Source organism: Hyla sarda, chromosome 1 (genome assembly GCF_029499605.1).
Source record: "Hyla sarda isolate aHylSar1 chromosome 1, aHylSar1.hap1, whole genome shotgun sequence".
In the NCBI taxonomy this organism is placed as follows: domain Eukaryota; kingdom Metazoa; phylum Chordata; class Amphibia; order Anura; family Hylidae; genus Hyla; species Hyla sarda.
This window is the reverse complement of record NC_079189.1, coordinates 59,745,268-59,767,932: the sequence shown is the minus strand read 5'-3', so window position 1 is coordinate 59,767,932 and position 22,665 is coordinate 59,745,268. Positions and strand designations below refer to the sequence as shown.

Here is a 22,665-nt window from a genome sequence, read left to right as displayed (position 1 = left end):
TTGTCAATACATCTGAGCACCGAGATCTAGGTATCAGTACCCCGTAATTGTTCCAAATTGCAGACTCTCCATAATCCCCACAATGATCCACCCTCCCTCCTTCCACCCATACTTCCTCTGCTTCTCTCTACTTCACTGACAGGAATATATATATATGAGCAGCCGCTCAAATGTAGTTATCTCTTCCTGCGCCAATGTCCACAGTCAGCGATCAGCACTGGAGAATTCCATCTGGTAGAAATAAACTATGATTGATCTCCACTATCAGAGCAGGTGTGTGGTGTTTTAGGGGCAGAGCCAAGACTCGCTCACTGACTTGTAGATACTTGTTGTGTGGCAATATATTAAAGGAGTTCCCTACTTGTAGTTATGGATAACATAGTGTTAAGAAATGTCATCAATATGTGATCAGTGTGGGTCCAGTTGCTGCCAGTCCCTAGCATTAAGGTGATTATAGAGCACAGTGCCTACTGGAGATCCCTCAATTGCTGATATTTCCTGTTTACTGATTTGCTTAATAGACTGGGACAGCACCAGCAGAGTCATCTCATTATCATTATAAGGCAAGTGATTTAATTACAGCATTGTGGTACTTCTGGGGGCCTAGAAAAACTAGAATGGCAATGGAGCACATATATTTAAGACAGCTGTTGGCTGAAAGCTTGTTTGGCCTACAGTAATTTCCCAGACTCTCTCATGTACATGTTCAGCTAATGTATACAGTCCTTTAAAACTTTACTCAGAGGTAAGAGCCTGTATACAATTGCCCTGTCACTCTCTGATCTTAGGGAATGGGGGCTATATTCTATGACTTCTGTGGGTGCCATATAGCTAGGGTTAGTAGTCCCTTGGTAGCAATGAATGATTATGTCACGTGGCAGGGTTGTCTGACTATCCTGATGAATACCCTGTGAGCCCTAGCAACACTTTTGTTAATGGGAGTCTTACACTAGATCTGAAGTCCTTGAATCCAGGGTACACGTGGTATAGTATCTAGGGGTGTACATGTGGTGTTAAGTGCAGTAATGAAGGATACAGACACTTGAGTAACTTGCTTGCAAATAAAGATGACATCTGTGCTTTGTCTCTGTTATAAATCCAAGTAATAAGTCACTTTTAGCACAAGGTTGCAAAGATACAGCTTTACAGCTTTTATATATATATATATATATATATATATATATACATATATACATATATACACAATGATCCCTCAACTTATGATGGTAATTCGATGAACCATCGTTACTTGAATCCATCATATGTTAAGAGATCCGTTCAATAATAATATACAAAGTTATAGTCACGTGTCCCCGCCGCTCCGGACTGTCACCGCTGCCCTGGATCGTCGCTCTCCGTCGCCATCATCACGTCGCTGCGCACGCCGCACCTATTGGATGACGGGACGGCGTGCGCGGCTATGTGATGATGACAAAGGGGAGTGATGGCCATGCAGCGGAGCATGAAAAGGACGGTCCGGAACTTCGGGGACAGGTGAGTGACACTCACCGGAGCACACGGGCACGTTAAACGGCTATCCGGCGGCAACTGAAGCAGTCTGCGCTACCGGATAGCTGTTTATGTGATGGCCCCGACATATAAAATCATCGTATGTTGATGCTGACTTCAACATACGATGGCCTTAGAGAGGCCATCGTATGTTGAAATGATCATGTATGTTGGGGCCATAGGGGAATCACTGTATATATATATATATATATATATGTATATATATATATATATATATATATATCCATAAATTAGGAAGAAAACAGGGTCAGCTCACCACCTTGTAGTTTCAAGTCCAAGTAAGGTGAAGTGGATAATTATCTGGGAGAACAGGGTAGATGCACCTGAGGCGAGTCTCAGTGTAGATACCTTAAAGGGGAACTCCAGTGTAAACAAGTGGAAAACAAATGTTTTCAAATTAACTGGTGCCAAAGAGTTAAACAGATTTGTTAATTAAGCTGCTGTATGCCACAGAGAAAATTGTGCAGTTCTTTCCAGTCTGACCACAGTGCTCTCTGCTGACACCTCTGTCCCTGTCAGGAACTGTCCAGATTAGAAGCAAATCCCCATAGCAAACCTCTCCTGCTCTGGACAGTTCCTGACACGAACAGAGGAGTCAGCAGAGAGCACTGTGGTCAGACTGAAAAGAACTGCACAATTTTCTCTGTAGTATATCTGTAGCATACAGCAGCTGATAAGTACTGGAAGGGTTAAGATTTTTTAATAGAAGTCATTTACAAATCTGTTTAACTTTCTGGCACCAGATGATTGGAAAAAAAAATTTCCAACAGAGTTCCCCTTTAAAGGGGGAATAACAGAGGTTTTGCAACCCCCCGGGTTGAAAATAAAAATGTTTAAAAGAAACGTGTTAAAAGTGGCAGAAAATTAATCAAAAGAAAAGGATCATAAAACCACAAATTAAATACAAATGGCGTTTTTTTTATTTGTGGTTTAATGATCTTTTTCTTTTGTTCCATTTTTAGGTTTAGGGAGACCTCCTATAATAATATAATAATAATCAGGTGACTGACAACAACTGCTATCATTACTTCGACAGACCACAGAGTGACAGGGCAATTGTATACAGGCTCTTACCTCTGAGTAAAGTTTTAAGGTACTGTATACATTAGCTAAACATGTACATGAGCGAGTCTGGGAAATTACTGTAGGCCAAACAAGCTTTCAGACAACAGCTGTCCTAAATATATGTGCTCCATTGCCATTCTACTTTTTCTAGGCCCCCAGAAGTACCACAATGCTGTAATTAAATCACTTGCCCTATAATGATAATGAGATGACTCTGCTGGTGCTGTCCCAGTCTACTAAGCAAATCAGTAAACAGGAAATATCAGCAATTGAGGGATCTCCAGTAGGCACTGTGCTCTATAATCACCTTAATGCTAGGGACTGGCAGCAACTGGACCCACACTGATCACATATTGATGACATTTCTTAACACTATGTTATCCATAACTACAAGTAGGGAACTCCTTTAATATATTGCCACACAACAAGTATCTACAAGTCAGTGAGCGAGTCTTGGCTCTGCCCCCAAAACACCACACACCTGCTCTGATAGTGGAGATCAATCATAGTTTATTTCTACCAGATGGAATTCTCCAGTGCTGATCACTGACTGTGGACATTGGCGCAGGAAGAGATAACTACATTTGAGCGGCTGCTCATATATATATTCCTGTCAGTGAAGTAGAGAGAAGCAGAACAATTTGGAACAATTACGGGGTACTGATAGAGATATACCTAGATCTCGGTGCTCAGATGTATTGACAAGTTACATACAAAGTTGTTTTTGGAGTTGCAGTCAGGGTAAAGAGGGGGAGAGCTATAATGGGCATTACATCTGATTTTATTCCATTCTGCAAAATCTGATTTATAATTATTTTTATGATGCTTACGTAAACCCGCACATTGCTAAGGGTGTGTTCGCATGTAATTATAGTGCCTTATTGATTGAAATATTATTATAGGAGTTATCCAGAAATAGAAAAACGGAACTAATTTCTTTCAAAAACAGCACCACTCCTGTCCTCAGGTTGTGTGTTGTATTACAACTTGGCTCCATTCACTTCAGTGGAACTGAGATTCATTACCACACACAATTTAAGGACAGGTATGGTGCTGTTTTTTGACCTAATCCGCTTTGTTTTTCTAATCCTGGATAACCCCTTTAATTCACGTATATTTCAAATACAGCATGTATATGGAAAAGATAATGGTTTCCCATAGACCAATATAGCTCATGTGCCGGGGATGCGCCTCCTGTCACTGCAGGATTGAGCCTTTCGTGTACACCACAACTTAGCAGCATGTGATAGGCCTACTGTCTTTTGTCCATAGCTGATTACAGTGCTGTTACATCTGGTAACTCACAGGTGACTTCTTTTCTGATTGGAGTCGTTCACTTTTCTTTTTAATTTCCATCCAGCTCAGACAACCATGATGATTTCTTTCAGCAACGACTTGTCTCTGCAGAACCTGCTGAAAAAAAAAACCATTTTATTCTCCGCACTTTTACAAGACCTACATTGCCCCACACAGTAGAGATGGTAGATTAATGGGTTTGGGAAGAGTAAGTAGGTCTTCCTCTTTAGATAGTTAGGTAGTTCCAGTAGGTAAATAGGTCCCTTTCTGTAGTTTACCCCATTAAGTAGCGGCCCCAAGTAGGTTGACCCCCCCTAGATAGCTGCCCCCTGTAGGCAGAGCCCGTACAGATAGTTGCCCTCTGTAGGTAGACCCCCTGGAAATACTTGCCTCCTGTAGGGAGATTCCCTGGAGCGAGTTTCCTCCTGGAGGCAGAATCCCCTAGGTAATTGCCCCCTCTGTATATAGTTGCCCCTTGTAGATAGTTGCCCCCCTTTATATAGTTGCCCTCTTGTAGATAGTTGCCCACCTTTATATAGTTGCCCTCTTGTAGATAGTTGCCCACCCTCCTTAATAGGTAGCAGCCCCTAATAGATCACCCTCTAGATTTATCAAAAGAAAACAAAAAAAAAACAACTAACTGGCCTGGTTGCTTGGTTCCATGTAGTCCACAGTATGCCCGCTCCTCATCTCTCCTTCCTCTCCGGCACATGATTGGGTCACTTGTGCTCCAAATTGTAAGGGAATAGAGCGAGCTCTTGACTAATGCAATCAGTTGTCACAGGAGAGAATGACAGAGCGAGGAGCCAATCAATGGCTCTTCGCTCTGTCAAAGCTTGGAGCCGCAAAAGCAAGACAGCGGCAGCCTAAAGCGTGCTGGCGGGTGGGGGTCCCAGAGAGGCATGCATGGGTACTGAAATCCTGCAATATATCAGGCCCATACACCCTTTTTAGACAGTGTAGCTGGGAGTGTGTTTGTGGGAGTGCTGCTTTATGGCAGCTGCAATGAATGGAAGTTAATGGACAGAAACTAAAACAGTCACTAGGGAGCCAAAAGCAGACCTTATATATGACATGTACCTGGGGGTTAGGATATGCTAAGGTCATGCTGCTTACCCTCACCCCAGGCTGAAAATATACGTGAATCAAGATTCTCTTTTATGGAAGTGATGTTTTAGCAATTCCCTAAGTAGCTTTGCCCTGATGCTTTACATTAATATGGAGAGGATAAGGAGTCAAATTATTGTATTTATTGGCATATAACATGCACTGAGGTATAACACGCACCCCCATTTTAACAGGGAAATTTAAGTTAAAAAAAAATAATATATGTAAGATAAATGACAGACTAAATGCCATTGTGGTGTCGGGGTGTGAAGTGAGGTGGATGTGGCAGATGTTGTAGCCCAGGGGCAGATTGTGTTAACCCCTAAATGTTCGTGACGCCAGGGTGTGGTATTAACCGAGAACCACCCGAACGGTAGAACCGCTAGTCCTAGTTAGGCAGGGCAAATAAGAGTCCAAGGCCTGGTCAGGGTTAACGGTAGCATTACTGAGGTAAACAGATGGTACAGTCTTTACAGCTAGGCCAGGATCCAAGAGACATGACCAGTAACACAGGGGACCTCAACTTGCTGGGACTTGCAGTGACTTTGACAGACTTTATGACAGCCATACTGGCTATAATAGACTTGACTTGACTGAAGATAGTGACAGCAGACAGAGACGACTTGACTTACTTACTTGTGGCTGTAATTTAGGCTTGAGGCCTCCAGATGTGCCCGACACTGGCTCTGAGACGTCTGGACTGGACTTGACCTCAGCAGAAAGTGTGGTGGAAGAGAGAGATTGTAGTACCTCCCCCTCTTATAAAGGGGGGCTGAGCAAGGAGCCCATAGGCTAGCCGCGGATCACCTGGTCACCTGGTGCTCTCTGGGTAACAAAACTGTGACTTAACATATGACAAATATTATCATGTGACAAATAACCATGTGACTATATCAAAGGTCCTTTACACTTTATGTACAACTAATTACATTATGGGGAACACTGCAGGTGAGCCCTGAGGATGTATAGGGACTCAAGATGATAGGACTGTAGAATGATATCCTGTACTGGGACATCACACCATATCATCCCCCCAACTTTGATTTCCCCTGCACCTCAGTTTGGTCCACCCCCCGATGCTGTGCAGCAGAGACAGCAGAGGATGTCACTCTCCTGCTTCACTGACCGCGCAACCCGCAAGACCCGCCACCTGACCTGGTATGCCAGAGCATGGCGAGGTAAGGAAGATAAAAAAACAAAACAATAAAAGCAGGGGGAAAAGGGAGGCAAGGAAAATGAAAAATAAAAAGCAGAGCGGGGAGAAGTCTGAACCCGCAGGAGCCGCCGCTGGTCACTGATTTAAAGTGGCAACGGCCGGGCTGCTAATCCTTAACAAGCAGCTGCTGCCACTTTAAATCAGTGACCAGAAGATTTATCGAGTGAATAACACATTGCCTTGAAATTAAGTTTTAAAAGTGCGTGTTATACGCCGATAAATACGGTAGCTACAGAAGATATTATACAGATTTATGGTAATGATTCAGGTCCCCTATGTTAATAACACACTTAATGCCATTAATCCCCTTACAATTTAGGGCATGCAGAACATTATTGGGAAGTATTGCTTAGCAAGGGATTATGTATTCATATCACCCTCCTGCTGAGCTACAAATCAATTACATGATAATTCTGCCACGCTATATGATATTTTTTTATTTATTTATTTTTTAATTTAAACAAATCTATTTTTGACAAATATCAAACGACTTCTAGGTGTTGGAGAAAGAGACGAGAAGTAGAGCCCTGCGTAGGACTGTTTTTTTTTTTATCTATTTATTTTAAATCCTGCTTCCGGTAAATTTCTGTCCATTCCCACAGGGTGTTTTCTCCACTATCGCCCGCTCCCACAATATCTTTGTCCAATCCGGCCCGCTCCCGCCAACATTGTACATTTCTGTAGTACAGAAACTAGGGTGCAATGCTCTGCACCTACCCCCATGTGTATAACAGGGGTGTAGGAGGGCTCAATGGGTAATGACAGGAGTGACAGAGAGGAGGACAAGTGACAGGGGGGACTGGGGTACCTGAAGCTGAGCTGTGGTTCCGGAGCAGCATCCCCTTCCGGGCAGGTGCGAGCGTGGATCCCCTTCCCGGGCTGCACCTCAATCATGGCGCCGGAGGCTGTGTGCGCACACACTCTCAATACGTACACAGACTTCCCTTCTCCCCTGCAGTGTTGTGAGTCACAGGCGGGAGATGTAAAAATAGTTTTATTTTTTTTGTCGGCCCTTGGCATCTTTCCCTTTTTGCCAGCACCACGGCTGCAGCAGTGCGGGATTTGCTGGACCCGCAGGCATAGCGCCTGACCGCCTGCTCCCGCCCGCAGCAGCCTCCTGACTGCCTGCACGTTTTGGGTCGGGTCCTGCGGGATCTCAATGCAGGGCTCTAGTGAAATTCTTATGTGAGTGACATGCGTCTATGGCAGCGCTGAATATAACGTTGCGTGTGAAAGAGGGTTTCAGAGTGTGCGATAAATTGAGCTCAATGAAGAAGTGTCATGTCTGGATTGATGGCCTTCACTGTAATATGATGGCTCCGTAATAGACAAGCGAATTCCTGCACAGAAAACCCTCTGCCTGGTGATTGGGTTTAAACAGGTGTAGAATTCATCTCCATTTGTGCCAGTCACTAACATGGCATCAGTACATCAAATACACTGGCTGGAAATGCTCTTGGCCTTGTCCATCTAATGCAGTGTTTTCCAACCAGGGTGCCTCCAGCTGTTGCAAAACTACAACTCCCAGCATACCTGGAAAGCCAACGGCTGGGGATAAGATGTCTGATCGCTGGGGGGCAGGGCACCCCAGTAATCCAGTGCATGGAGCAAACTCTGCTTCGTGCCGGATGACCACAGCCGTCACGCCTCCTCCATTCATGTCTATAGGAGGAGGCGTGACAGCTATGTACTAGCCATCATGCCCCCTCCCATAGACATGAATGGAGGCGGCGTGGCGTGGCATCATGAACATGGAAGCTCCAAGCTTCCGTGTTTAGAACACCACAGCGCCGGCTCTGAGATTGTGGCGGGTCTCAGCGGTCGGACCCCCCGTGATCAGACATCGTATCCTCTATCTTGGGATAGGGGATGAGATATCTTGGGGCAAAGTACCCCTTTAAGGCTGTGGTTATGCTAACTACCCCACAGTTATACCACTATTTTCCAAATATTTTACCACAATTTTTTCCAAATTTTCTATATATAATTTTCAAAATTGGGATTTTGGAAAATAGTGGTATAATCGTGGTGCAATTAGTGGCAGTACCGCTAACTAAACACCCCGTGTGAACACAGCCTTGGGGCCTGTTGCGGTATTCCTCTTGCAGCAGAGTCCCTTTGTTTTCAATGGGATTCTGTCGCTCTGTGCACATTGCGGAATCATCGAAGCAGAATTCTGCTGGCGGAATGAGACAGCGCACGTCTGCCCAGCCCTACCGCTGCAAGCAGACATTCTGCCGGCTGAATGTCCGCAGAGTTTAACAGGCCCTAATTGAGGTTTAAAAGGTGCATTCACCAGCAACTTTATTTTGTCCATTTGGTAACATGTCCTTACTGGTTGGAGCCATTGGTGATGTAGTGGTTTCCAAACTTGATCTTGGGGCTTCAACATTATCTGGAGTTTCCAAAGCCTTTTCTCGCACAGTCACTTTTAATAGAATGGGAAAAGAATCTCTATAATTTTTCTTTTTTTTTTTTTTTTTTTGGAAAGTGTAGCCTGCACATCAGGTGCGCAGTTTTGTGCATTAAATGTAATAATTGCGTGAAACAAGTAGCTGGAATTATTACAAGGCTTATGCCTCATAGTAAAATCTGTGCAGAATACATACCACGTGTTGCACCAAAACACTGCAGATTATGAATTTCCCCCATTGAGTTTTATGCAATCTTGTAGACTGCAGCTGTCACTAACCAATCTGTAGTGCTACAAAACGTTGCAGTGCAGCCCTCGAGGGGTTATTCTAGGTTCAGATACTCTAAGGCAGTAGTCTTCAACCTGCGGACCTCCAGATGTTGCAAAACTACAACTCCCAGCATGCCCGGACAGCCGTTGGCTGTCCGGGCATGCTGGGAATTGTAGTTTTGCAACATCTGGAGGTCCTCAGGTTGAAGACCACTGCTCTAAGGCCATTTTGTATTTTGATTAAAGGGGTATTCCAGGAGAAAAACTTTTTTTTTTTATATATCAACTGGTTCCAGAAAGTTAAACAGATTTGTAAATTACTTCTATAAAAAAAAAAAATCTTAATCCTTTCAGTATTTATGAGCTTCTGAAGTTGAGTTGTTCTTTTTGAGTGCTCTCTGATGACACCTGTCTCGGCAAACGCCCAGTTTAGAAGAGGTTTGCTATGGGGATTTGCTTCTAAACTGGGCGGTTCCTGAGACACGTGTCATCAGAGAGAACTTAGACAGAAAAGAACAACCTTAACTTCAGAAGCTCATAAGTACTGAAAGGATTAAGATTTTTTTTTTAATAGAAGTAATTTACAAATCTACTATAACAAAAGAGATTGGGAATGCACTCACCCATGTCTGATGTCACCGATGAAGGAATCAAACCGGCATCTCAGCGGTGTCCAGGCTTCTAGCTCGGGAGAGCAGCGGCGTGTGGGGGAGTCACCAGACGCTGATTTTGCGGATTCTGGCATCGAGTGTGTGATTGGCGGTGCCGATGTACTCTCTCTTGGATTTTATAATTTACAAATCTGTTTAACTTTCTGGAGCCAGTTGATATATAAAAAAAAGTTTTTTTTCCTGGATAACCCCTTTAAATTGTTATAAATGTGTAGTCAGAGAATTCCCACCCATGAATTTACAGCCCATAGAGAATCTATAGCCCATGTAACAATACAAAACTTTCCACCTTTCAGCGTTGTATGACTTGTGATTAACATTTGTGTAATAACTTATTTTTTCTTTATTTTTTTTCAAGGTTGTGGTGAAAACAAAGACTGAGTATGAACGTGATCACAAGAAAGGGAAATTCCGTTCTCCGAAAATTGCTGAATTTACAATCAGTATCAGTGAAGGAGTATCTGAAAGATTCAAGGTAACCAATGCATATAAATATATATATATATATATATATATATATATATATATATATATATACCCTTCCATTATATGAATTCTATTCGGGCCTAAGGAGTGGTCCCTGGTAGAGATGATCGAACTTACAGTAAATTTGATTCGTCACGGACTTCTCGGCTCGGCAGTTGATGTCTTTTCCTGCATAAATTAGTTCAGCTTTCCGGTGCTCCGGTGGGCTGGAAAAGGTGGATACAGTCCTAGGAAAGAGTCTCCTAGGACTGTATCCACCTTTTCCAGCCCACCGGAGCACCTGAAAGCTGAACTAATTTATGCAGGATAAGTCATCAACTGCCGAGCCGAGAAGTTTGTGACGAATCGAATTTACTGTAAGTTTGCTCATCTCTAATCCCTGGCTCAAAAAGCTGTGATCATCCTGTGCTTTGAAACGCTCTGGTGTCTGGTAGATTGTATGTGGGACAAAAAGGTTTGGGAAGTAAATACAAAAAGATTCTGTTCCTCTTTTATTCCTCCATAAAATAATGAATAAATTGACAATTGGGTGAGTTATTTCCTTTGTCAAACTGCATGCCACTACACAGTCTGACACTGTTCTATCAGGACGGGCAGTGCCAGGCTGTGTAGGAACACACCTTTCTGACAAGGAGGGGTAGTAACAATTTATTTATACATTTTCAGGAGGCATAATACACTAGAACACAGTTCCAAGTATATCCCGGCGTATAAGACGACTTTTTAACCCCGAATTTTCTTCTGAAAAGTCGGGGGTCGTCTTATATGCCGGGTATTGAGGTCCGGGATAGGAAAACTTCTGATTATCTGCCCAGGCGGGCTCCCGTGTGTGGCTGCAGGTGGGGGCCGGCCAGAGCAAGTAAAAACTAATACTGTATACTAAAAACCAGGGGGCCTCCAGCTGTTGTGAAACTACAACTCCCAGCATGGCAAAGGCTGTCCGGGCATGCTGGGAGTTGTAGTTTTACAACAGCTGGAGGCCCCCTGGTTTTCAGTATACAGTATTAGTTTTTACTTGCTCTGGCTGGCCTCCGCCTGCAGCCACACACGGGAGCCCGCCTGGGCAGATAATCATAGGTATTCCTATGCCGGACATCCCTGTGTCCCGAAAAATCTTTTCGGGACATAAGGATGTCCGCCGGTCACTTATCATTCCCCGGCGGCAAGTGTCCTCCTGCGATCCTCCTTCGGTCCTCCTGCGGTCCGGTCCTCCGTCTCTATGGTTGTACGCACGGGACGTCAGTGACGTCAAGTGCCTACAACCATAGAGGCAGAGGAGCGCAGGACTAGGAGGACCGCAGGAGGACGCACGCCGACCGGGGCCTGGTGAGCGACCGGCCGTGCTATCTTAAGTGATCCGGTCACCTCTCCCCGGTCCCGGCACCTACTGCTATGGTCCATAGGCCATAGCAGTAGATGGTGACCGGGGCCGGAGGAGCGGTGATCGGAACACTGTGGGGGCAGACCAGTACAGACATACAGCCTGCAGCCATACACTGTATATGGCTGGAAGCTGTATGTCTGTTGGGGGGAGCTGCCTACTATTGTGGGGGAACTGCTGACCTAATGTGGGGGGAGCTGCCTACAAATGTGGGGGGAGCTGCCTACAAATGTTGGGGGAGCTGCCTACAAATGTGGGGGGAGCTGCCTACAAATGTGGGGGGAGCTGCCTACTATTGTGGGGGAACTGCCTACTATTGTGGGGGAAATGCTGACCTAATTTGGGGGAATTGCCTACAAATGTGGGGGGAGCTGCCTACTATTGTGGGGGAACTGCTGACCTAATGTGGGGGGAGCTGCCTACAAATGTTGGGGGAGCTGCCTACAAATGTGGGGGGAGCTGCCTACAAATGTGGGGGGAGCTGCCTACTATTGTGGGGGAACTGTGTCACGATGCCGGCTGGCAGGTAGTGGACCCTCTGTGCCAGAGAGGGATTGGCGTGGACCGTGCTAGTGGACCGGTTCTAAGCCACTACTGGTTTTCACCAGAGCCCGCCGCAAAGCGGGATGGTCTTGCTGCGGCGGTAGTGACCAGGTCGTATCCACTAGCAACGGCTCACCTCTCTGGCTGCTGAAGATAGGCGCGGTACAAGGGAGTAGGCAGAAGCAAGGTCGGACGTAGCAGAAGGTCGGGGCAGGCAGCAAGGATCGTAGTCAGGGGCAACGGCAGAAGGTCTGGAAACACTGGCAAGGAACACACAAGGAACGCTTTCACTGGCACTAAGGCAACAAGATCCGGCAAGGGAGTGCAAGGGAAGTGAGGTAATATAGGGAAGTGCACAGGTGAAAACCCTAATTGGAACCACTGCGCCAATCAGCGGCGCAGTGGCCCTTTAAATCGCAGAGACCCGGCGCGCGCGCGCCCTAGGGAGCGGGGCCGCGCGCGCCGGGACAGAACAGACGGGGAGCGAGTCAGGTAGGGGAGCCGGGGTGCGCATCGCGAGCGGGCGCTACCCGCATCGCGAATCGCATCCCGGCTGGCAGCAGGATCGCAGCGCCCCGGGTCAGAGGACGTGACCGGAGCGCTGCAGCGGAGGGAGTGAAGCGAGCGCTCCGGGGAGGAGCGGGGACCCGGAGCGCTCGGCGTAACAGTACCCCCCCCCTTGGGTCTCCCCCTCTTCTTGGAGCCTGAGAACCTGAGGAGCAGACTTTTGTCAAGGATGTTGTCCTCAGGTTCCCAGGATCTCTCTTCAGGACCACAACCCTCCCAGTCTACTAAAAAAAAATTTTTCCCTCTGACCTTTTTGGCAGCCAAAATTTCCTTGACCGAGAAGACGTCCGAGGAGCCGGAAACAGGAGTGGGAGGAACAGATTTGGGAGAAAAACGGTTGAGGATGAGTGGTTTGAGAAGAGAGACGTGAAAGGCATTAGGGATACGAAGAGAAGGAGGAAGAAGAAGTTTATAAGAGACAGGATTAATTTGACACAAAATTTTGAAAGGACCAAGATAGCGTGGTCCCAACTTGTAGCTAGGGACACGGAAGCGGACATATTTAGCGGAGAGCCATACCTTGTCTCCAGGGGAAAAAACGGGGGGAGCTCTTCTTTTCTTATCCGCGAACCTCTTCATGCGTGAAGAAGCCTGTAAGAGAGAATTTTGGGTCTCTCTCCATATAATGGAAAGGTCACGAGAAATTTCATCCACAGCGGGCAGACCAGAGGGCAAGGGGGTAGGGAGGGGGGGAAGAGGGTGACGGCCGTACACCACGAAAAATGGGGATTTGGAGGAAGATTCAGAGACCCTGAAGTTATACGAGAATTCGGCCCATGGAAGGAGATCTGCCCAGTCATCCTGGCGGGAGGAAACAAAATGTCGCAAATAATCACCCAGGATCTGGTTAATTCTTTCTACTTGTCCATTGGACTGGGGATGATATGCAGAGGAAAAATTTAATTTAATCTTGAGTTGTTTACAGAGAGCTCTCCAGAATTTAGACACGAATTGGACCCCTCTATCCGAGACAATCTGCGTAGGCAACCCGTGAAGACGAAAAATGTGTACAAAAAATTGTTTAGCCAACTGAGGCGCAGAAGGAAGACCAGGAAGAGGGATGAAATGTGCCATTTTGGAGAATCGATCAACGACCACCCAAATAACGGTGTTGCCACGGGAAGGGGGTAAATCAGTAATAAAATCCATACCAATCAGAGACCAAGGCTGTTCGGGGACAGGCAGAGGATGAAGAAAACCAGCGGGCTTCTGGCGAGGAGTCTTATCCCGGGCACAGATAGTGCAGGCTCGCACAAAGTCCCCAACATCCGTCTCCAGAGTCGGCCACCAATAGAAGCGGGAGATGAGTTGCACAGATTTCTTGATGCCCGCATGACCTGCGAGATGGGAGGAGTGACCCCATTTGAGGATTCCGAGGCGTTGGCGTGGAGAAACAAAGGTCTTTCCTGGAGGAGTCTGCCTGATGGAGGCAGGAGAAGTGGAGATCAGGCAGTCAGGTGGAATGATGTGTTGCGGAGGGAGATCAACTTCTGAGGCATCCGAGGAACGAGAGAGAGCATCGGCCCTAATGTTCTTATCGGCAGGACGAAAGTGAATCTCAAAATTAAATCGGGCAAAGAACAGAGACCACCGGGCCTGGCGAGGATTCAGCCGTTGGGCCGACTGGAGGTAGGAGAGGTTCTTGTGGTCGGTGTAGATAATAACAGGAAATCTTGATCCCTCCAGCAGATGCCTCCATTCCTCAAGTGCTAATTTAATGGCTAGAAGCTCTCGATCCCCGATGGAGTAGTTCCTCTCCGCTGGAGAGAAGGTCCTAGAGAAAAAACCACAAGTGACAGCATGCCCGGAAGAATTTTTTTGTAGAAGAACAGCTCCAGCTCCTACTGAGGAGGCATCAACCTCCAATAGGAAGGGTTTGGAAGGGTCAGGTCTGGAGAGCACGGGAGCCGAAGAAAAGGCAGACTTGAGTCGTTTAAAGGAGTCTTCTGCTTGAGGAGGCCAGGACTTGGGATCAGCATTTTTTTTGGTTAAAGCCACGATAGGAGCCACAATGGTAGAAAAATGTGGAATAAATTGCCTGTAATAATTGGCGAACCCCAAAAAGCGTTGGATAGCACGGAGTCCGGAGGGGCGTGGCCAATTTAAGACGGCAGAGAGTTTGTCTGGATCCATCTGTAGTCCCTGGCCAGAGACCAAATATCCTAGAAAAGGAAGAGATTGGCATTCAAACAGACATTTCTCAATTTTGGCATAGAGTTGGTTGTCACGAAGTCTCTGAAGAACCATACGGACATGCTGGCGGTGTTCTTCTAGATTGGCAGAAAAAATTAGGATATCGTCCAGATATACCACAACACAGGAGTATAACAGATCACGAAAAATTTCATTGACAAAGTCTTGGAAGACGGCAGGGGCATTGCACAGTCCAAAGGGCATGACCAGATACTCAAAGTGTCCATCTCTGGTGTTAAATGCCGTTTTCCACTCGTCCCCCTCTCTGATGCGGATGAGGTTATAGGCGCCTCTTAAGTCCAATTTAGTGAAGATGTGGGCACCTTGGAGGCGATCAAAGAGTTCAGAGATGAGGGGTAAGGGGTAGCGGTTCTTAACCGTGATTTTATTAAGACCGCGGTAGTCAATGCAAGGACGTAGGGAGCCATCTTTTTTGGACACAAAGAAAAATCCGGCTCCGGCAGGAGAGGAGGATTTACGGATAAAGCCCTTTTTTAGATTCTCCTGGACGTATTCGGACATGGCAAGAGTCTCTGGGGCAGAGAGAGGATAAATTCTGCCCCGGGGTGGAGTAGTACCCGGGAGGAGGTCGATAGGGCAATCATAAGGCCTGTGAGGAGGTAGAGTCTCAGCTTGTTTTTTGCAGAAAACATCCGCGAAGTCCATATAGGCCTTAGGGAGACCGGTTACTGGAGGAACCACAGAGTTACGGCAAGGGTTACTGGGAACCGGTTTTAGACAGTTCTTGGAACAAGAGGACCCCCAACTCTTGATCTCCCCAGTGGACCAATCCAGGGTTGGGGAATGAAGTTGAAGCCAGGGAAGTCCAAGGAGAATCTCCGAGGTGCAATTGGGAAGGACCAAAAGTTCAATCCTCTCATGATGAGATCCGATGCTCATAAGAAGGGGCTCCGTGCGGAAACGTATGGTACAGTCCAATCTTTCATTATTTACACAATTGATGTAGAGGGGTCTGGCGAGACTGGTCACTGGGATGTTGAACCTGTTGACGAGAGAGGCCAAAATAAAATTTCCTGCAGATCCAGAGTCCAAGAAGGCCACTGTAGAGAAGGAGAAGGCAGAGGCAGACATCCGCACAGGCACAGTAAGACGTGGAGAAGCAGAGTAGACATCAAGGACTGTCTCACCTTTGTGCGGAGTCAGCGTACGTCTTTCCAGGCGGGGAGGACGGATAGGACAATCCCTCAGGAAGTGTTCGGTACTAGCACAGTACAGGCAGAGGTTCTCCATACGGCGTCGTGTCCTCTCTTGAGGTGTCAGGCGAGACCGGTCGACCTGCATAGCCTCCACGGCGGGAGGCACAGGAACAGATTGCAGGGGACCAGAGGAGAGAGGAGCCGAGGAGACGAAACGCCTCGTGCGAACAGAGTCCATATCTTGGCGGAGTTCCTGACGCCTTTCAGAAAAACGCATGTCAATGCGAGTGGCTAGGTGAATAAGTTCATGTAGATTAGCAGGAATTTCTCGTGCGGCCAGAACATCTTTAATGTTGCTGGATAGGCCTTTTTTGAAGGTCGCGCAGAGGGCCTCATTATTCCAGGACAATTCTGAAGCAAGTGTACGGAATTGTACGGCATACTCGCCAACGGAAGAATTACCCTGGACCAGGTTCAACAGGGCAGTCTCAGCAGAAGAGGCTCGGGCAGGTTCCTCAAAGACACTTCGGATTTCCGAGAAGAAGGAGTGTACAGAGGCAGTGACGGGGTCATTGCGGTCCCAGAGCGGTGTGGCCCATGACAGGGCTTTTCCGGACAGAAGACTGACTACGAAAGCCACCTTAGACCTTTCAGTGGGAAACAGGTCCGACATCATCTCCAGATGCAGGGAACATTGGGAAAGAAAGCCACGGCAAAACTTAGAGTCCCCATCAAATTTATCCGGCAAGGATAAGCGTATCCCAGGAGCTGCGGAGGAGGTGCAGGAGCTGGCGGAGGAGATGACTGCTGAAGCTGTGGTAGCAACTGTTGTAGCATAACGGTCAGTTGAGACAGCTGTTGGCCTTGTTGCGCTATCTGTTGTGACTGCTGGGCGACCACCGTGGTGAGGTCAGCGACAACTGGCAGAGGAACTTCAGCGGGATCCATGGCCGGATCTACTGTCACGATGCCGGCTGGCAGGTAGTGGACCCTCTGTGCCAGAGAGGGATTGGCGTGGACCGTGCTAGTGGACCGGTTCTAAGCCACTACTGGTTTTCACCAGAGCCCGCCGCAAAGCGGGATGGTCTTGCTGCGGCGGTAGTGACCAGGTCGTATCCACTAGCAACGGCTCACCTCTCTGGCTGCTGAAGATAGGCGCGGTACAAGGGAGTAGGCAGAAGCAAGGTCGGACGTAGCAGAAGGTCGGGGCAGGCAGCAAGGATCGTAGTCAGGGGCAACGGCAGAAGGTCTGGAAACACTGGCAAGGAACACACAAGGAACGCTTTCACTGGCACTAAGGCAACAAGATCCGGCAAGGGAGTGCAAGGGAAGTGAGGTAATATAGGGAAGTGCACAGGTGAAAACCCTAATTGGAACCACTGCGCCAATCAGCGGCGCAGTGGCCCTTTAAATCGCAGAGACCCGGCGCGCGCGCGCCCTAGGGAGCGGGGCCGCGCGCGCCGGGACAGAACAGACGGGGAGCGAGTCAGGTAGGGGAGCCGGGGTGCGCATCGCGAGCGGGCGCTACCCGCATCGCGAATCGCATCCCGGCTGGCAGCAGGATCGCAGCGCCCCGGGTCAGAGGACGTGACCGGAGCGCTGCAGCGGAGGGAGTGAAGCGAGCGCTCCGGGGAGGAGCGGGGACCCGGAGCGCTCGGCGTAACAAACTGCCTACTATTGTGGGGGAAATGCTGACCTAATTTGGGGGAATTGCCTACAAATGTGGGGGGAGCTGCCTACTATTGTGGGGGAACTGCTGACCTAATGTGGGGGGAGCTGCCTACAAATGTGGGGGGAGCTGCCTACAAATGTGGGGGGAGCTGCCTACTATTGTTGGGGGAGCTGCCTACAAATGTGGGGGGAGCTGCCTACTATTGTGGGGGAACTGCCTACTATTGTGGGGGAAATGCTGACCTAATGTGGGGGAATTGCCTACAAATGTGGGGGGGAGCTGCCTACTATTGTGGGGGAACTGCTCACCTAATGTGGGGGAGCTGCCTACAAATGTGGGGAGAGCTGCCTACAAATGTGGGGGAGCTGCCTTCTAATGTGGGGGAACTGCTGACCTAATGTGGGGTAACTGCTGACCTAATGTGGGGTAACTCCCGACCTATTGTGGGGGAGCTGCCTACAATTGTGGGGGAACTATACTGCCTACCTAATGTGGGGGGGAACTACAAGATACCGTACATCACGGTAGGAGGGGTAGTCTTATATGGCGAGTATATCCCAAACTCTATATTTTAACTGTAAAAGTTGGGAGTCGTCTTATACGCCAAGTCGTCTTATACGCCGGCATATACGGTATATCACAGAATTGTTATTTTATAGAAATTAGATTACTAAAAAAAATGTCAGGATCGCTGGCCATAGACATAGAAAATTAAGCATAAATGCTCTAATCCTACAGCAAAGTAATACAGTGCTACAATAGTATTCCCTGGGCAGATGTTATTCCCCCATCCTCCAGCCTGTACATATATATTGTGTGACAGTGACATGAATGGTGGTCGGGGAGTGGTATATTTCTCCCAGGTTCCTGTCATATGTAGCAACCTGGTCCCTTCAGGTTTTTGCAGTAGCCCAGATCAGCACAGGTACTGAAGTCAGCTCGTCACTGGCTCACATTTGAACTGTGTCACTGTCTCAGACTGCTGTTTACTGCCATTTGCCTATCTCTACCAAGCTAAACCCCCACAATATATATACTGCTGTTTGGAAATGTTGTTTCCCTCAGTATGCAGGTCAGCTGGATAGCATATGAACATATACGTCAGCCCTGTAAATAAGACCATTCGTAGCATTACCTAATAGGCTTTTCCAGGAAAATTACATTTTTGATCTGAGGCCTCTGGACATTTGTTCTGATTTCTGTCCGTACATTTGTAAGGACTGGCACTTCTTGTGTTAGCTGGGTAATGACTATCTATAGAGATTTTTATTTGAAGGTCCCCTTAATCTACGGCTTATCCCATCTGGGTTTTAAGTGCATTCACTAAAATCTATTGTTCCTTGTTATCAACTAACACCTAAGTGGGTTTCTGATTATCGACAAGTTATATTCAGATGGTGGTATACATGCAGTAAGAGTCGTCACTTATTATGTAGTGTCTAAAGCTGAATTGCCTCTGTAAGCTATCATATATGCAGTCACATTACCATGCTGGTGCATATCTTCTGCTTGTGTGACATTCCATGCACGGAACTTTGTGGTTTTCTACCCTCTCCATGATGTCCAGGACAGGACATCATACATCACATGCCTCTAATCTTCAGTGCCCACTAACTCTTCCTTCTCCTTCCCTGCCTGTGGAGGAATTGTGTTTCACACGCTGGGCATCAGGTAATGCAGCCAGTCAGGAAGCTACTAAATTGCAGGACAGACAGACATGCCAGCATTGTTTGTAATACAAAGACATAAAGGGACATGCAGTAGCTTTACACGGAGCCAATGACTGCCAGAAACCAAAGAAATCAAGGGTGACAGCATTATCTGTAATACAGGAACATAAAGGGACGTGCCGTAGCTGTACATAGAGGCAATGACTGTGAGAAGGAAAAGAAATCATAGTAAATCATCTCACCAACATCTAACTCAAAACAAAGAACAGATCCAGACTAGATAGTGAAAAATAATTATTTCTGGAATCATCTTGTGGCCATTCAGACAAATATAGGTAGTTTTGCGTTATGGATTGCGCCCCCTGAAGGAATAAGGGCAGATACAGAAGAGGAGCACTATGGCTGTTCTACTGTATATTGAACAGACACAAAGCCCCAGCTTTATATATTGCTGGTTTATATATAGTAAAGATGGTAATAAATGTTCATTAAAAAATAAGTAAACTCATGTACTGAGTAAAACTGTAAAATTCCAATATTCTAGCATGTTCTAAACCACTGAGGTGCTGATTCATTTTAGGACTTCAGCAATTCAGGTACATACAGTACAGGGTGGGCCATTTATATGGAGACACCTTAATAAAATGGGAATGGTTGGTGATATTAACTTCCTGTTTGTGGCACATTAGTATATGTGAGGGGGGAAAGTTTTCAAGATGGGTGGTGACCATGGTGGCCATTTTGAATCCAACTTTAGTTTTTTCAATAGGAAGAGGGTCATGTGACACATCAAACTTATTGGGAATTCCACAAGAAAAACAATGTTGTGCTTGGTTTTAACATAACTTTATTCTTTCATGAGTTATTTACAAGTTTCTGACCACTTATAAAATGTGTTCAATGTGCTGCCCATAGTGTTGGATTGTCAATGCAACCCTCTTCTCCCACTCTTCACACACTGATAGCAACACCGCAGGAGAAATGCTAGCACAGGCTTCCAGTATCCGTATACACTGCTATATACTACTATATACACCGCAGGAGAAATGCTAGCACAGGCTTCCAGTATCCGTAGTTTCAGGTGCTGCAGAATGGGCAAAACAAAAATTGGAACAGGACCCTCAGTTTACGCAGAAGATTTTGTTCTGTGATGAGGCAAACTTTTATGTGAATGGTGAAGTTAACAAACAAAACCACCGCTATTGGTCTGACACTAACCCACATTGGATAGATCCCCCCAAGACTGTTGGAACACAAAAATTGATGGTGCGGTGTGGTATATGGGGTACAAAGATAGTGGGGCCATTCTTCATCAATGGAAACCTCAAGGCCACTGGATATGCGAAATTGCTACATGATGAAGTGTTTCCCTCTTCATGCACTGAAGCTGGCACGTTCCCTGAGTTTTTCCAGCAAGATGGTGCACCACCACATTATGGGTGTAAGGTCTGAGCATTCCTAGATGAACAGTTTCCTGGAAAGTGGATTGGTCGTCGTGGGCCAGTTGAATGGCCCCCAAGGTGTCCCGATCTGACCCCCTTAGACTTTTATCTTTGGAGTCATCTGAAGGCAATTGTCTATGATGTGAAAATACGAGATGTGCAGCTCCTGAAACTACGGATACTGGAAGCCTGTGCTAACATTTCTCCTGCAGTGTTGCTATCAGTGTGTGAAGAGTGGGAGAAGAGGGTTGCATTGACAATCCAACACAATGGGCAGCACTTTGAACACATTTTATAAGTGGTCAGAAACTTGTAAATAACTCATGAAAGAATAAAGTTATGTTAAAACCAAGCACATCATTGTTTTTCTTGTGAAATTCCCATTAAGTCTGATGTGTCACATGACCCTCTTCCTATTGAAAAAACTGTTGAAAAAAGTTGGATTCAAAATGGCCGACTTCAAAATGGCCGCTATGGTCACCACCCATCTTGAAAAGTTTCCCCCCTCACATATACTAATGTGCCACAAACAGGAAGTTAATATCACCAACCATTCCCATTTTATTAAGGTGTATCCATATAAATGGCCCACCCTGTAGATTGGATGGAGGGAGAGATTTTCTCCATGTTTTACCAGAGATGATAGCATTGGGATTAATGGCCATCTGACAGCTATCATGGTAAACTTTAAAGGCCGAAGGTGGTTGGACACAGGGGCTTAACTATAGGGGGTGCAGAAGAAACAGTTGCATTGGGGTCCTGGTGCCTAAGGGGGCCCCAAGGCACAACTGCCCTATGAGAGACCAGTATTATAAATGCAAATCCAAATAATCAAGAAGAAAGTACAGGCAACTCACCACGTTGTAGTATCTTCGTGTTTATTACTGGGACATGCAGGTAAAGCGGCTCCACGCCACACCGGGACGATCTGTTGAAGTTCCTGAAAGGAAAGAAACAGCTGTCATCGGTTAACGCACTAGTGTTCGGCATCCCGGTGTGGCGTGGAGCCGCTTTACCTGCATGTCCCAGTAATAAACACGAAGATACTACAACGTGGTGAGTTGCCTGTACTTTCTTCTTGATTATTTGGATTTGCATTCATCCTATCACTATCGCAGTACATGAGCACCACCACATGAAGATACGCTGCTAGAGTACGCACACAGACTGTTTAAGGGAGAATATATAGAGGGAGAGCAGTGCCAGCACTTCAATCTCTGTTGTGAAGTCTTGTGAGTATTATAAATGCCACATGCATGGGGCCCTGTTGCAGATAAAGCATTGGGGCCCAAAAGCTACACGTTTTGCCTCTGCTTGGCCCGCAAGAGAGTTTGTCCTACCATTCACATCTCCATATTTTCTGTCTGCTGCTCCCTCCCTTCATCCTTTTACTGCTTTTCTTTAACCCCTTGCTGCAAAACGCTATTTATAAACGGCGCTGCGGCATGGCAGGGTTATGAAGCGAGCTCAGGAGCTGAGCTCACCTCATACCCACACGGTCCCGGCTGCTATCAGCAGCCAGGACCTGTGGCTAATGCTGGTTATCGACGTTCAGTCAGGTGTCTGTCATTAACTCTTAAACTTTGATCGCTGCGTGAAAGCTTCCTGGCAACTCAGTCGAGCTGATCATCACCCTCGCAGTGAAAACGATCAGCTAGGATGCATCAGGAGGGTGCCGTACCTGCCTCATGCGCATCTGATCGGCGATTGATTGCTCCAAGCCTGAAATTCAGGCTTGAGCAATCGACCATCGATAACAGTGATCAATGCAATGCAATGGCATTGATCAGTGTATTGAATCAATGTACTGCATGTTATAGTCCCCTATGGGGGCTATAACATTGCAAAAAAAGTGGGGGAAAAAAGTTAATAAAGATGATCTAACCCCTTCTGTAATAAAAGTCTGAATCACCCACTTTTTCCCATTAAAAAAAAACCAGTGTAAATAAAAATAAACATATGTGGTATTACCGCGTAAATGTCTGA

At 46.7% G+C, this 22,665-nt stretch overlaps 1 protein-coding gene and 1 long non-coding RNA gene across 2 annotated transcripts in view; one reads left to right on the top strand and one right to left on the bottom strand.

Annotated features, from left to right (window-relative positions):
• Nucleotides 1–22,665, top strand: part of NSG1 (neuronal vesicle trafficking associated 1) — an 86,798-nt gene that overhangs the window by 9,978 nt on the left and 54,155 nt on the right. The window contains exon 3 of the mRNA XM_056555135.1: nt 9,927–10,043. Coding sequence (XP_056411110.1) covers nt 9,927–10,043 — 117 coding nt within the window. The remainder of the gene's footprint in view (nt 1–9,926; nt 10,044–22,665) is intronic.
• LOC130354439 (uncharacterized) overlaps nt 1–22,665 on the bottom strand; it is a 94,756-nt gene that overhangs the window by 59,165 nt on the left and 12,926 nt on the right. The window lies entirely within an intron of this gene.